The sequence below is a fragment of the Myotis brandtii genome, unplaced genomic scaffold (genome assembly GCF_000412655.1).
Source record: "Myotis brandtii unplaced genomic scaffold, ASM41265v1 scaffold434, whole genome shotgun sequence".
Classification (NCBI taxonomy): Eukaryota; Metazoa; Chordata; class Mammalia; order Chiroptera; family Vespertilionidae; genus Myotis; species Myotis brandtii.
The window spans coordinates 3459106-3472399 of record NW_005366599.1 but is presented as its reverse complement, the minus strand read 5'-3'; the positions used below and the strand labels follow the sequence as shown (position 1 = coordinate 3472399).

Below are 13294 nucleotides of genomic sequence, written 5' to 3'. Positions count from 1 at the left end.
CCCCTGCTGCAGCACCCAGGCCCCCCTCAGCCCTTTGGCCTCCCTCCCCAGGCCTCCCAGGCAGCAGCTCACCCTCACACCTCCCTGCAGCCTCCAGCTTCTCAGTCAGTCTTGCAGCCCCAGCAGCCCCCAAGGGAGCAGCCCCTGCCACCCGCACCCTTGGCCATGCCTCACATCAAGCCCCCACCCACTACGCCCATCCCCCAGCTGCCAGCACCACAGGCCCACAAGCACCCACCTCACCTCTCAGGGCCCTCACCCTTCTCCATGAATGCCAACCTCCCTCCCCCTCCAGCACTAAAGCCCCTGAGCTCCCTGTCTACACACCACCCCCCTTCGGCGCACCCCCCACCACTGCAGCTCATGCCTCAGAGCCAACCACTGCCCTCCTCCCCCGCCCAGCCTCCCGTGCTGACCCAGAGCCAGAGCCTGCCCCCTGCTGCTGCCGCCCACCCCCCTCCAGGCCTCCATCAGGCGCCCCCTCAGCCCTCATTCGCTCAGCACCCCTTTGTCCCTGGAGGCCCGCCTCCCATCACCCCTCCGTCCTGCCCCAGTACCTCCACTCCACTCCCGGGACCTGGCCCGTCAGCCCAGCCACCCTGCTCTGCTGCCGTTTCTTCAGGAGGCAGCACACCTGTGGGGGCAGCCTGCCCGCTGCCCACTGTCCAGATCAAGGAAGAGGCTCTGGACGATGCCGAGGAGCCCGAAAGCCCCCCTCCACCACCGAGGAGCCCGTCCCCCGAGCCCACTGTGGTGGACACCCCCAGCCATGCCAGCCAGTCAGCCAGGTATTGTGTCAGGAAGCTGGGCGGCCCAGGGCAGGCCTCGGCCTTGGCAGAGCCCAATGGCAGACGTGGCCTTTTCAGGTTCTACAAGCACCTGGACCGGGGCTACAACTCGTGCGCACGGGCCGACCTGTACTTCATGCCTCTGGCGGGATCCAAACTGGCCAAGAAGAGGGAGGAGGCCATCGAGAAGGCCAAACGAGAGGCCGAGCAGAAAGCGAGAGAGGAGCGGGAGCGGGAGAAAGAGAAGGAGAAGGAACGCGAACGGGAGCGCGAGCGCGAGCGGGAGGCTGAGCGAGCGGCTGTGAGTGCTCCGTTTTTTTGCGTGTGCAGGGAGGGGGCGCTGGCCGTGCCAGGCCGGGGACACTGGCCACCTGCTCTGTGTGAGGCTGTTTGTTTTACTGTCATGGCAGCTGGAGGATCCAGTGCTATTTGAGCCCCATCCTAGGCTTTTCAGAGATGGTTGCTCATCCCGGAGCCAGCCCAGGACCCCCTCCCCCAGAGGCTCACCGTGCACCTCCTCCTTTCCCAGGACCCCCTCCCCCAGAGGCCGTGTACCTCCTCCTTTCCCAGGACCCCCTCCCCCAGAGGCTCACCGTGTACCTCCTCCTTTCCCAGGACCCCCTCCCCCAGAGGCCGTGCACCTCCTCCTTTCCCAGGACCCCCTCCCCCAGAGGTTCACCATGCACCTCCTCCTTGGCCCTGGCAGGTTCAGACTGGTTGACCAGCAGCCTGTAGACATGTAATTGGAGGGAACTGCAGAGAAACTGAAAGGGGGGGAGAGCCAGGCATTGGGGCGTTAACCTGCCTCATCCGCGCCCTCTGGCGGCCCTAGCTGGGCACTCTCGTGGGCTAGGCCACCCAGCGCCTGCCCTTGTGGGGGGGACCCCTCCCATGCAGTGCCTTGTCTCACAGGTACATGAACCCATTCAGGACACAAGGGAAGCTGCAGGCACAGAGGAGACCGTCACAGGGGGTCTGGGCCAGGTCCTTGTCACAGGCCGTGGCTGAGGCCGCTCGGTGTTGGGGTGGAGGGACCAAGTTGACTGGTCAGTGCAGGATGGCCACAGGGCAGAGCTCACCTCCCCAGGACACTAGGCAACTGGTCTCCCCCCACACCCTCTGTTTCCTCAGCAGAAGGCGTCCAGCTCAGCACATGAGGGCCGCCTCAGCGACCCCCAGCTCGGTGGTCCCAGCCACATGCGGCCATCCTTCGAGCCACCGCCAACCACCATTGCTGCTGTGCCCCCGTACATCGGGCCGGACACCCCTGCCCTTCGGACTCTGAGCGAGTACGCCCGGCCCCACGTCATGTCGCCCACCAACCGCAACCACCCCTTCTACATGCCCCTCAACCCCACTGACCCGCTGCTGGCCTACCACATGCCCGGCCTCTACAACGTCGACCCCACCATCCGGGAGCGGGAGCTCCGGGAGCGGGAGATCCGAGAGCGGGAGATCCGGGAGCGGGAGCTGCGGGAGAGGATGAAGCCGGGCTTCGAGGTGAAGCCTCCTGAGCTGGACCCCCTGCACCCAGCCACCAACCCCATGGAGCACTTCGCCCGGCACAGCGCCCTCACCATTCCCCCCACTGCGGGCCCCCACCCTTTTGCTTCGTTCCACCCGGGCCTGAACCCCTTGGAGAGGGAGAGACTGGCCCTGGCGGGCCCCCAGCTGCGGCCCGAGATGAGCTACCCCGATAGACTGGCAGCCGAGCGGATTCACGCCGAGCGGATGGCATCGCTGACCAGCGACCCTCTGGCCCGACTGCAGATGTTCAACGTGACTCCACACCATCACCAGCACTCACACATCCACTCGCACCTCCACCTCCACCAGCAGGACCCCCTCCACCAAGGTAGGTGTCCGGGCTGCTGAGAGGGCACTGTGGGTTGGCTCTGGGGTGAGGAGGTGCGGCCCAGAGATGGAGCCGCCGGCCCAGAGCAGAGACTGTTCTTTTCTAAACGAGCCCTGGTTCCAGGCCGGTCCTAGAACGTCCAGCGTAGAGCATGCCGTGAGCTCCGAGGAATCACTGCCACTACTCGGGGCAGCCTGGGTCTGCTCAGCCCCCAGCTCTGCAGAGCTGCAGGTCCCCAGAAAGCTGCGCCACCCTGCGCCCTTCTGCCTGCGCCTCCGGGATAAAGCTTAGTTTCTCGGCCCTGGGCCGGGGTGGGCCCGGGAGGAGAAGCAGCCTGTGCTCACCGGGCAGGTTTAGGGCAGGAGGCAGGGCCTGCGGACAGGGAAGGCCTTGGGAGCCAGCTGGAGCCACTGGGACACCCAGAAAGGCAGGCTGTGGTCTCCCTGCCCTCTTCGGGAACGAGGCCTAGGCTTCCGGCTCAGCAGCCAGGGCTGCCCAGCCCTGCTCGCCCTGGGGGTGAGTGCCTGCCTGGCCAGCTTGGGGTGCAGGCTGGTTTGAGGCAGGTGGGGAGGGGGTGCTCTGACCCTGCTCTGGAGTGGGCAGTGTGCCTGCTCCCTGGGACCAGGGCTGCGGTGGAGGGACTTCCTCCTGGACTGACCTCCATGCCAGGGAGGAGGACGGCTGATAGAGCAGGACGCAGGGGAGGGAGGGCTGCACCTGGCTTCCTCTCCGTGTTCCCAGCCCTGACAGGTGGGCCCAGGGAAGCCAAGGAGCTGTCATTTGCCACCTGGAAGTGTCATGCCACCCAGTGTGGGCCTTCTAAGCCGCAGTGTGACCAGCAGACCGCCTGGCGCTGTAGGATAAGCAGGCCGTCGTACACTCATTGGCCAAGTGTTTGCCGAGCACTTGTGATGTGCAGGCGCAGCTGTAGGTGCTGGCCAAGCCCGTGCACGTCCACTGTCGCAGGCTGGGAGGCATCTGTGGACGAGCCTGGGCTGTGGGAAGGGTCAGTGTCCGGAGAAAAGTGAACCAGGGAGGGAACAAGGCAGGAGGCGATGCTGCCGTTACAAGAAGGAAGCGGGCAAAGAGGGGAGGCACTGGAAAGAGCATCTCTAGGCAGAAGGAGAACTCGAGGGAGCCAGCGATGACTGCAGAAGGGAGAGCCCGCCGCGCTGAGCCCGCCCCTGCCCACAGCAGTCTGCTGGCCTCCTTCGGGCTCTGGGTACAGGCAGCCTGGACCAGGAATGCTGGCTGGGCGGTCGGCCAGGTGGGCTCTGCTGGTCCAGGGTCCAGCCCGTCGGGTGCTCAGTCCGCTCTGCACTGGGTGTCACTTCCCGGAGCTCCACTGCGGGCGAGTGGGGAGGCCGAGGACAGTCACTTTGGGTCAAGGTCACGGGTCCTGGTGGTGAGGAGGATGCCCTGGGTTCCAGCCAGGGAGGGCAGCATCGGAGAGCCCTGCGCCCACCTGTGCCTGGACTTGTCCCTTCTTCCAGGTTCAGCAGGCCCCGTGCACCCGCTGGTGGACCCCCTGACTGCTGGCCCTCACCTGGCTCGCTTTCCCTATCCCCCTGGCACCCTCCCCAACCCTCTGCTTGGACAGCCCCCCCATGAGCACGAGATGCTTCGTCACCCAGTTTTTGGTAAGACTGCACCTGGGAAGGCCGGGTCCGGTGAGGAGCTGGTTAGTGGTCTGGCCCGAGGGCCCGGTCATTCGTTGGTTCATGTGTTCAACACATGTCCCCTCAGTGGGGGGGGAGCACGGGTGTAACAGGAACCCAGGTGGGAACCGTCGGAATGAAGGAATAACAAAGGCTCCACATTTAAATCTGAGACTTAGGAAGGTGGGCCTCTCTGAAGAAGAAACACTAGGCTGAGGCCCACTCAGCAGGGGGAGGAGGGGCGGTACTCGGGCACCCCTCCCCCAGGGGTCTCCTGGCCTCCTTGCAGGCCTTGGCCTTGTCTTGGCCATTCCCCTGGACTCTCTGTTCAGGAGACTGTTTTGTGTTTGGCAGGAACCCCCTACCCCCGAGACCTGCCTGGGGCCATCCCACCCCCCATGTCAGCGGCCCACCAGCTGCAGGCCATGCATGCCCAGTCGGCTGAGCTGCAGAGACTGGCCATGGAGCAGCAGTGGCTGCACGCACACCCCCACATGCATGGCAGCCACCTACCAAGTCAGGAAGATTATTACAGGTGAGGTGGGGAGGGGCCTGAGGGAGGGGCAGGCTGGCTGGGCTCCCACTTACCCCCCACCCCCTGCGGGCCACGGCCCCAGCCTGAGGGCCCCCCTTCCTGGCTGTGCCCACGATGCTCCTCCCCTATCAGCAGGCATCAGGCTCCTCCCCTGGCTACATGTGGCCCTAGAGGGGACCCCCATAGAGCCTTCTTGGGGGGTGGGGCGGGGCAGGCCAACTGCTTGGGAGCCCCCATCTGGTGCTGAAGTCGCTCTTCTCTGCTTCTCTTTCCAGTCGACTGAAGAAAGAAGGTGACAAGCAGTTATAAGTTATTTATTGTTAACGCTGGCTGTGGAAGCCCCAGTCTTGGGGGGATAAACAGGACTTTTTACATACAATAGGAGCTGCAAAAGCAAAAGAATATCTTCTAAAGATTTCTTTCTATATTTAAAAGCCCACAACTAAAACTGTGTCAGCATAATAGTGTGTGTTTGTAGAGAGGATTCCTTGAGACTGGTTTGGGTCTCCCTGCATGACAGTCCCCCAGAAACTTAGTGAGTCCTGGACTGGACTGAACATTCAGAAAACTACCCAGCAATCTTGGGGTTCGGCTTTCGTCTCCTTCCCTTCCTCGACTTCTCAGTAGGTGCTAGAACCCAGTCACCCCCTCACTGTGCGTGCAGACACACTCGGTCACATGTGTGCCAAAACCCGCGGGGTTGCAGAAATAGGTGGCATATGAGTTTGGAATCCAAGAGCTATAATTTTTGAAGAATCTTTTATTTTACTACATTGTTGGAAATCTTCATAATTTGAGAAAGTTCTGCAGCACGGCTTTTTACGTCTGTAAATAATTTTAGAGCAGCCTTTTTTTTCCTTCCACAAACTACTGTTCCGATCTATTTTTTCCAGCCATGTCACTAATTGTGAATTCCTATCGGCTATTGACAGAATACAGAGTTGATTTTTTAATAAAAAGTTATATATAATTATCCCTTTAATTAAAGGGGACAGATGGGCGTTGCTAATTACAAATGGGCAAAAGCTTGGGCCTGGGTTTGGTCGCAGCAGTGAGCATCCAGGGTTTTGCAGGGACAATGTTACAAGCGGTTTTTGTTTCGCTGCTTTGGTTTTCCACTTCTGTCTGTTCCTGGCTTGTGCGTGGCCAGCGGTGCAGACATCTGCCAGATCGGACCTCCTGGCATTGCACCAGGAGCGCAGGCGTTAAATGTCCACCGTCCTGTGTCTGCCGGAGAGAAAGCACATGTTTCTGTGTGTGGTTGCAGATCTCCTGACAGGGTTCTAGGCGCACGTGTTTGATTGTTCTGTCCGAACTGCCCTTCTCACTCTGACAACCGCATAACATTCTCGGAGTGATTCCCTACAAGTAACTCCGCACGTGTGCTGGCCAGAGGCTCTGTTAGCCGTCTGCCGTTTCATGTGTCCACGCGATCTCGTCAGGCCGGGCCGTCCTCGCCACAGCCCGGGGCTGCTGTCCGGGTGGGAGAGGCCCCGGAGGTGGCACGGCCGTGGGTGGTGGCCTGTGTGTCTACCAGGAGCCTGGTGACCGTGTCCGACTGGGACACCAGTTGAGTCCCACCCTTCATCCCGAAGTGGGAACTGGAGTGGCAGCCGCACACATGGAGGGGAAGGCGGGCTTCCCTGGGAGGTGCCAGCTGGGGGCTCGGCCTTCTGCGTGGCCGAGGGGGAGCCTGGCTGCCTGCACCTGTTCCTGCCAGGCGGGACCTTTTCCTTCCTCTCCCCTCAGGTTCTTGAGGGCTGTTTCTGCCGTGGCATGTGGTGGCCACATCCAAGAATTGTCAGACAAGAGCATGTCTGTGGGCCGGGGGATGTGAAGTACGTCCAGGACCCGAGCCCCATGGGTAGGAAGGGAGGCTGGCGCTGGGACCAGACACCCAGGTGTCCGCGCAGGTCCGGGCATTTCCCATCCCTGCTCAACCGCCTTTGCTTTCAGTTGGGACAGATAGAGGATTGTTTTATTTGTTGAAAATGTTTGTAGTTTTTTCATTAGTTTTCTTTCATTCCATTTCTGCCTTAAATTTAGCTCCTTACAGGGGAGACAAGCTCAAATGAACCCTTTGTCATCGGACCTGTGGCTGCGTTGGCAGGGGCATGCGTTCCTCGGGGGCGGTGGCTGCTGTCTGGCCGCTGCTCCTGGGGGCCTGCCCGTCCGAGGCGCCCGCTGCCCCCCAGCCTCCCGCCTCTGCCCCACCTTCTCCCGTCCCTCGTTTTACTTCTGGTAGAACCCGGCCTGCCGTTCCGTCAGGCCCCTTCGTCTCCTCCCCAGCATCCATTTTTCCAAAGAAGAGGGAGGTTAGTGCTTTGAAGTCTGTTGAAAGCTGTGGAAGGCGAGTCTGTCAGGCTGGTTCCCCACATCCGTGGTGAAGCACTGAGCTCCCCCAGTCCGAGGCCCTCGCCTGGCCAGCTGCCGCGGAGGGGCCCGGCCTTCGCGGGGTCTTTGAAGCCCGGCCCCTTGGTTTCCTTCCTTTGTTTGAAGTTCGGTTTTGCTTTTCTGTGTTTTGTATGTATCTCGTTCCATGTTGTCAAGGTTGCGCTTCAGGCCTCACGCAGCGGCTGCAGAGCGAGGTGTGCCCGGCGTGCCGCGTGTCTGTACCTTGAAGCTAAATGTACATATGAGTAGTTTGCCGTGAGCTAACACAGTGTGAGCAGCGTAGACACCAGAGATCGTGACTTCTGTGCTCTCTCCATTCGAGTATTTTGTAATTTTTTGGAAATATTTGTGGACATAAATAAAACCAAGCTACACTACAACAGCTGGGTGTCGACCAGTGGTGAGCCCGCGGCCTGTGTCTCGTTCCTGGGGGCGGGTGGGGTGTTGGCTGTTGGCCCTACCTGGGTCCCCCTGGGTGGGGAAGGGCGGAGGGGGCATCTGGTGCCCTCAGCTGTTGCCAGCAACTGCTCACCTTTCAAAGCAGCTTCTGGAAAGGTCCACGTCGGCTCTGTCTGGGAGGGAGGTGAGTACACTTGTTCTCGGGAGACACTCCCACCTGCCAACTTGAGATACTCGATCTGCACGAGGCTCCCCACCCGCAGAATGGGCCCCAGGGTGGGTGCACTGGGACCAAGGCACCCTCTCCCAGGTCCGTCCCCCCCGCCATCACCCCACCCTGCTGATGGGTGGGCACCCGCCAGGTGTGTGGCCTGTGCACGGCCTCTTCCTCCCGGGTTCCTCCTGCCCTGCCCCTTCCTGCCTCCCCTGTGCTGCCCCGGCTCGCGTGGCCCTGCTCACACCCAGACCCCGAGGGGGAGCGGAGGAGGGGCAGCCAGCTGCGGGGCCCCACACTCTGGGTCGTGGGTAAGAAGGGGGCGGGGAGGGAACTGGGCAGCAGGAACCCAGGTGCCATCTCTGCTGGTCTCAGAGCGGCGGGCTGTTGGTGAAGCCGGCTTCAGTGGGCACATTCATGAACTGCAAATGGGAACGTAAACGCCAAGACGCGTCTGAATGGGCAGTAGTTACGCTGGAGAAAGGCCTTGTCAGCCGCACAGGTCTCAGTTTCCCAGGTGCGGACTGGCCATGGGCACCACCTGCCGCGCACCCGCCTCTGCCCTGACGGTACTGTCAGAAGCTCGGGCAGAGTCTGCTGACACTGTGGCCTCTGGTGAGCCCCTCGGGTGTGGACACCCATGTGGTGAATTAGGTGGAAAATAGAATTTTGAGGCACTTCTTAGGCAGCCCTCAGCTTGCCAAGGTCCCTTCCCAGGTCCTCGCCGGCACTTCCAGTCTTGGCCACCAGGGGGCAGTCTGTAAGGTCCAGGCAGCATCTCGGGCTGCCAGCCCCTGGTGACGCCTGCGGGTTAAGGTCCTCCTCCCCTTCCCTGAGATGCTCCAGGAGGGAGGTGTGGGTGTGGTGAGTATTTTGTAAAATTGACATTTCCTGGAGGCAGGGAGCTGGACATAAAAGGGCAACTGGGACAGGTCACAGCAGGGAAGGGGCCTGGGGGCTGCGGTGGGGCGGGCAGGACCCAGGCGTGGGTGTAATGACCATGAAAGATTCTCTTGTTCTCGGCTGCATCCCGGCGCCTGGCCCAGTGTTGGGACCTACACGGGAATTTCACGAGCTGGAAGAGCATCTTCAGTTGGGGGGGATTTCCAAGCATGACAGCCTCAGTACCCAACACGCACACGCACGCGCACACATGCACACACACACACAGGCACACAAAAGCCGGAGCTGCTGCCCCCGCGGGCCCTTGTGCCCCCAACTCGGGACCCCTCGCCTCCGAGTCTTCCAGGAGGAGGTGCTCAGCCAGGACGAGGCCGCAGCACGCGCCGTGTGGACCTGCAGACACTCGGGCTGGTGTGGTCAGTTCCGGCGCGTTCCAGGGAAGCACCTCCCTTCCCTCAACCTGTCAGATGCCGCCCGCCTCGGCCCTGTATCCCACACCGGGGCCCGGGGCTCGCCACCGCCTAGGAAGACGGCCGCTGTGGCTTTGCCATCTGTTCCCTCGACCGACGCGTGTCATCCTGGATGCTGTGACCGCCAAGGAGCACGACTGACCTTCAGGTTTGCTGAGGGGACACTCGCGTGGCTTCAACATCCGTGACCATCATGGCTTTTTGGTTTTAGCGACCCAGGACCGCAGAGCAAAGCTCGCTCTCCCTTTCCTGAGCCCAGAGCAGACGCAGTCAGGCCGCAGGGAGGGCCCGGCCTCCGGACGCTGCTATCGGGCCGGAGTCAGATCCCCGACTCGGGGTGCAGGTCTGCCGGGTGGGGTGGTGCTGTCCCTTCCTCGCGGCGGGAGGGAAGCGAGGCGTGCAGACAGCACCGAGCTCACGCAGGGCGGCCTCGGGCCTCAGCAGCCACCCAGCGCTGACGTCCCCACCATCACAGCTCGATATTCAGGTCGAGAGAGAGCTGCTCTGAGGGAACGAAGCAGGTGTGGCTCTCGGCGAGTCGGGCCTCATGGTGGCTGCCTCTGCGGTCGGCTGGGAACAGACCTGGGTCAAGGGCAGCGTTTGGGAGCAGGCCAAGGGGCCCGGCGCTCTGCTCAGTCACGGCCCCCAGCAACCAGCGCCCGACTCAGCAGCTCCTTAGGACGAGAGGCTGACGACAGCCGTTCCCACTTGCAAAGTGATCTTTGTTGATTTAGAAAGTTCTAGGAAGAGGGCCCAGGGTGTGGCGGACCAAGAGCGAGCAGGGAGCCCCTCGTTCCTCGTCTCTCACATTTGGCCATTCTACAGCAAAACAGCCCAGCCCAGGAACCCACACTCAACATTTTATTTTTTATCTTTATTGACCCCCCCCCCCCCATTAACATTTTCTAGAAAAATCTAAAGTCCTAAGCAATGTGAATGTGGGAAGGATGAGTCTGGAGTCCCAGGAAAGCATGGGACTACCAGGAGGCTCGAAGGAGCTGTGTGACTTTGGAAAGTCACTGAACCTCTCTGTGCCACCCACACATGGAGCAGGAATGATGAGACCTGCTTTGCTTAGTTCATGGTTCATAACCATGAAGGTAAAATGACATGATGTGAAGGCACAGGGCAAAGACTCACTGATTCCAACCAGTTGGGCTTCATGGAGGAGGTAGCATTTTAGGTCAACGTGGATGAATCAGAAATTGATGGGAAGAGACGAGGTGGAAAGACCTCGCCTGCGGGAATAGCATGAGCACAGGCATGGGTTGCGGCTGCCCCTGGGTAGGGCGCTGTGGCTGCCCCTGGATGGGGCGCTGAGGCTGCAGTATGGAGGCTGAAGCCGTGCAGAGGGTGGCGGGCATAGGAAGACGCTCAGGGTCCAGGCTGGGCACGAGGACTTGAGAATTGGCTCCTCGGGTACTGGGAGTCTAGAGGGTATTGAAAGGGGTGGGCTCAGACCTGCAGGGTGGAAGGTGGGCCATGAGGGTAGATCGCAGGCAAGGGGATGGGCAGAGGTTCTGGGCCAGGGCAAGGGGCACAGAGGAAGGACCAGACCCAGGAGCCTCCGGCAATGGCACTAAGGGAGCCCAGGGTCAAGTCAGAGGGCAGGCATCTGCTTCACCTCCTCGAGGTTCCCACCTGATGGAGCTTTTCACATCTGAGTGTTTTGCTGCCTGTGGTCCCTTGAACAGGCCAAGCAAGTTCCCACCTCCCATCTCAGATATCTTCCGCTCTTCACCAGGGCACGGTTCAGATGGCATCTCACCAGAGAGGCCACTCCCTTCTCTCTGGGGTAGCTCACTCCTGACCCATCACCAGGTCTCCCCTGCTCTTGTTTTTCACAGCACTTCACTGCCGTCCTCGGCATAGACCTCGGTGTATTCTGTCTCCTCTTCCACATCAGCTGAATGAGGGCAGACACTTGTTGCTCACAGCTCGATCTCCATTCTCACAGCACTTACCATTCTCTGCCTGCCATACCCAGGGAACTTGTGGATGGGTGGGTGGGAGGATGGATGGATAGGTGGGTGGGAGGATAGATGGGAAGATGGCTGGATGGGTAGATGGATGGATGTGAGAATGAGTGAATGAATGAATATTAGACCTGACCCCAAAGCATTGTATGCTCTAACTCTACTCTGGGATGCAATGTACAGTTAGGCCAGGCTCTGTCCACCTCAGCACTACTGACATTTGGAGATGGGTTTCAACTCTGTTGTGGGGGGCTGTACTGTGCATTGCAGGATATTTACAGCAACTCTGGACAGTAGCAGCCACCCAAGTTGTGACAACCAAAAATATCTCCAGATATGGCCAAAAGTCTTCTGGGGTGGGAGTGAGGGGCCACAGTCCCTGCCAGTTGATAACCATTGAGTTACACCTTAACCTTCAATAAATGATTCTTATTGCAAGAAAATATGAACAACTAAATGCCAACAAATTCGACAACCTGGTGAAATGAAAAAAATCCTAGAAACATACAATCTTCCAAAACTCAATCAGGAAGAATCAGAAAATCTGAATAGGCCAATAACAACTAATGAAATTGAAGCAGTAATCAAAATAGTCCCAGCAAAAAAAAGTCCTGGACCAGATGGCTTAACAGGGGAGTTTTACCAAACAGTCAAAGAAGAACTAACACCTATCCTCCCAAACTACTAGAAAAAAATTCAAGAGACTTCCAAGCTCTTTTTATAAGGCCAACATTATCCTAATTCCAAAACCAGATAAAGACACTACAAAGAAAGAAAATTACAGGCCAAAATCCCTAATGAACTTAGATGCTAAAATACTCAACAAAATATTAGCAAATTGGGTCCAACAATATATTTTTTAAAAGATTATATACTATGACCAACAGGGATTTATTCTGGGTATGCAAGACTGATACAATATTTACAAATCAAATATACATCACATAAGCAAAATGAAGGATAAAAATCACATGGTCATATCAACAGACAGAAACGGCATTGACAAAATCCAGCACCCACTTATGATAAAGACTATCAGCAAAGTGGGAATAGAGGGATCATACCTCAACATTATAAAGGCCATATATGACAAACCTACAACCAACATCATACAAAATGGACAAAAAATAAAAGCATTTCCCTTAAGATCAGGAACAGGACAGGGATATCTGCTTTCAAGAAGAAAAAAATCAAAGACATTCAAATTGGGAAGGAGGAAGTAAAACTCATTATTAGCAGATGACATATTGTACATAGAAAACCCTAAAGACTCCACCAAAAAACTGCTGTATTTAATGAATGAATTTGGCAAAATAGTAAGATACAAAATTAACACCCAGAAAACAATGGCATTTTTATACACCAATAGTAAACTCCCAAAGAGAAACTAATTTAAAAATCCCACTTACCATTGCAACAACAAAATAATAATATACTTAGGAATAAACTTAACCAAGGAGGTAAAAGACCTGTACTCAGAAAACTAGAACATTGAAAAAAGAAATAGAGGAACAAACAAGTAGAAGCAGATACCATGTTCATGGATTGGAAGAATTAACATCATTGAAATGTCCATGCTACCCAAAGCAATCTACGGATTCAATGCAATCCTTATTAAAATACTAATGGCATCATTCACAGATCTACAACAAATATTCCAAAAATTTATATGGAACCAAAAAAGACCCCAAATAACCTTAGCGATCTTGAGAAAGAACAACAAAGTTATAGGGATCACAATACTGGATATCAAACTATACTACAAAGCCACTGTCATCCAAACAGCCTGATACTGGCACAAGAACAGGCATATAAACCAAATAGCCCATGACAGAGACCCCAGAAATTGACCCACACCATTATGGTCAATTAATATTTGACAAAGGAGGCAAGAGCCTACAATGGAGTAAAGATCTCTTCAATAAATGGTGTTAGGAAGGTACATGCAAAAGAAAAGAAATACTAGACCACCAACTTATACCATATACAAGAATAAACTCAACATGGGTAAGACTTAAATGTAAGTTGTGAAACCATAAAAATCCTAGAAGGAAACATAAAGCAGTAAAATCTCAGACATCTCACATAGCAGTATTTTTACC

At 57.2% G+C, this 13294-nt stretch overlaps 1 protein-coding gene across 1 annotated transcript in view; it reads left to right on the top strand.

Moving 5' to 3' along the window:
- Nucleotides 1–7612, top strand: part of RERE (arginine-glutamic acid dipeptide (RE) repeats) — a 267612-nt gene extending 260000 nt beyond the window's left edge. The window contains exons 18-23 of the mRNA XM_014546200.1: nt 3–788; nt 867–1089; nt 1923–2643; nt 4137–4283; nt 4656–4836; nt 5112–7612. Coding sequence (XP_014401686.1) covers nt 3–788; nt 867–1089; nt 1923–2643; nt 4137–4283; nt 4656–4836; nt 5112–5145 — 2092 coding nt within the window. The 3' untranslated portion in view covers nt 5146–7612. The remainder of the gene's footprint in view (nt 1–2; nt 789–866; nt 1090–1922; nt 2644–4136; nt 4284–4655; nt 4837–5111) is intronic.
- Nucleotides 7613–13294: the final 5682 nt, after the last annotated feature.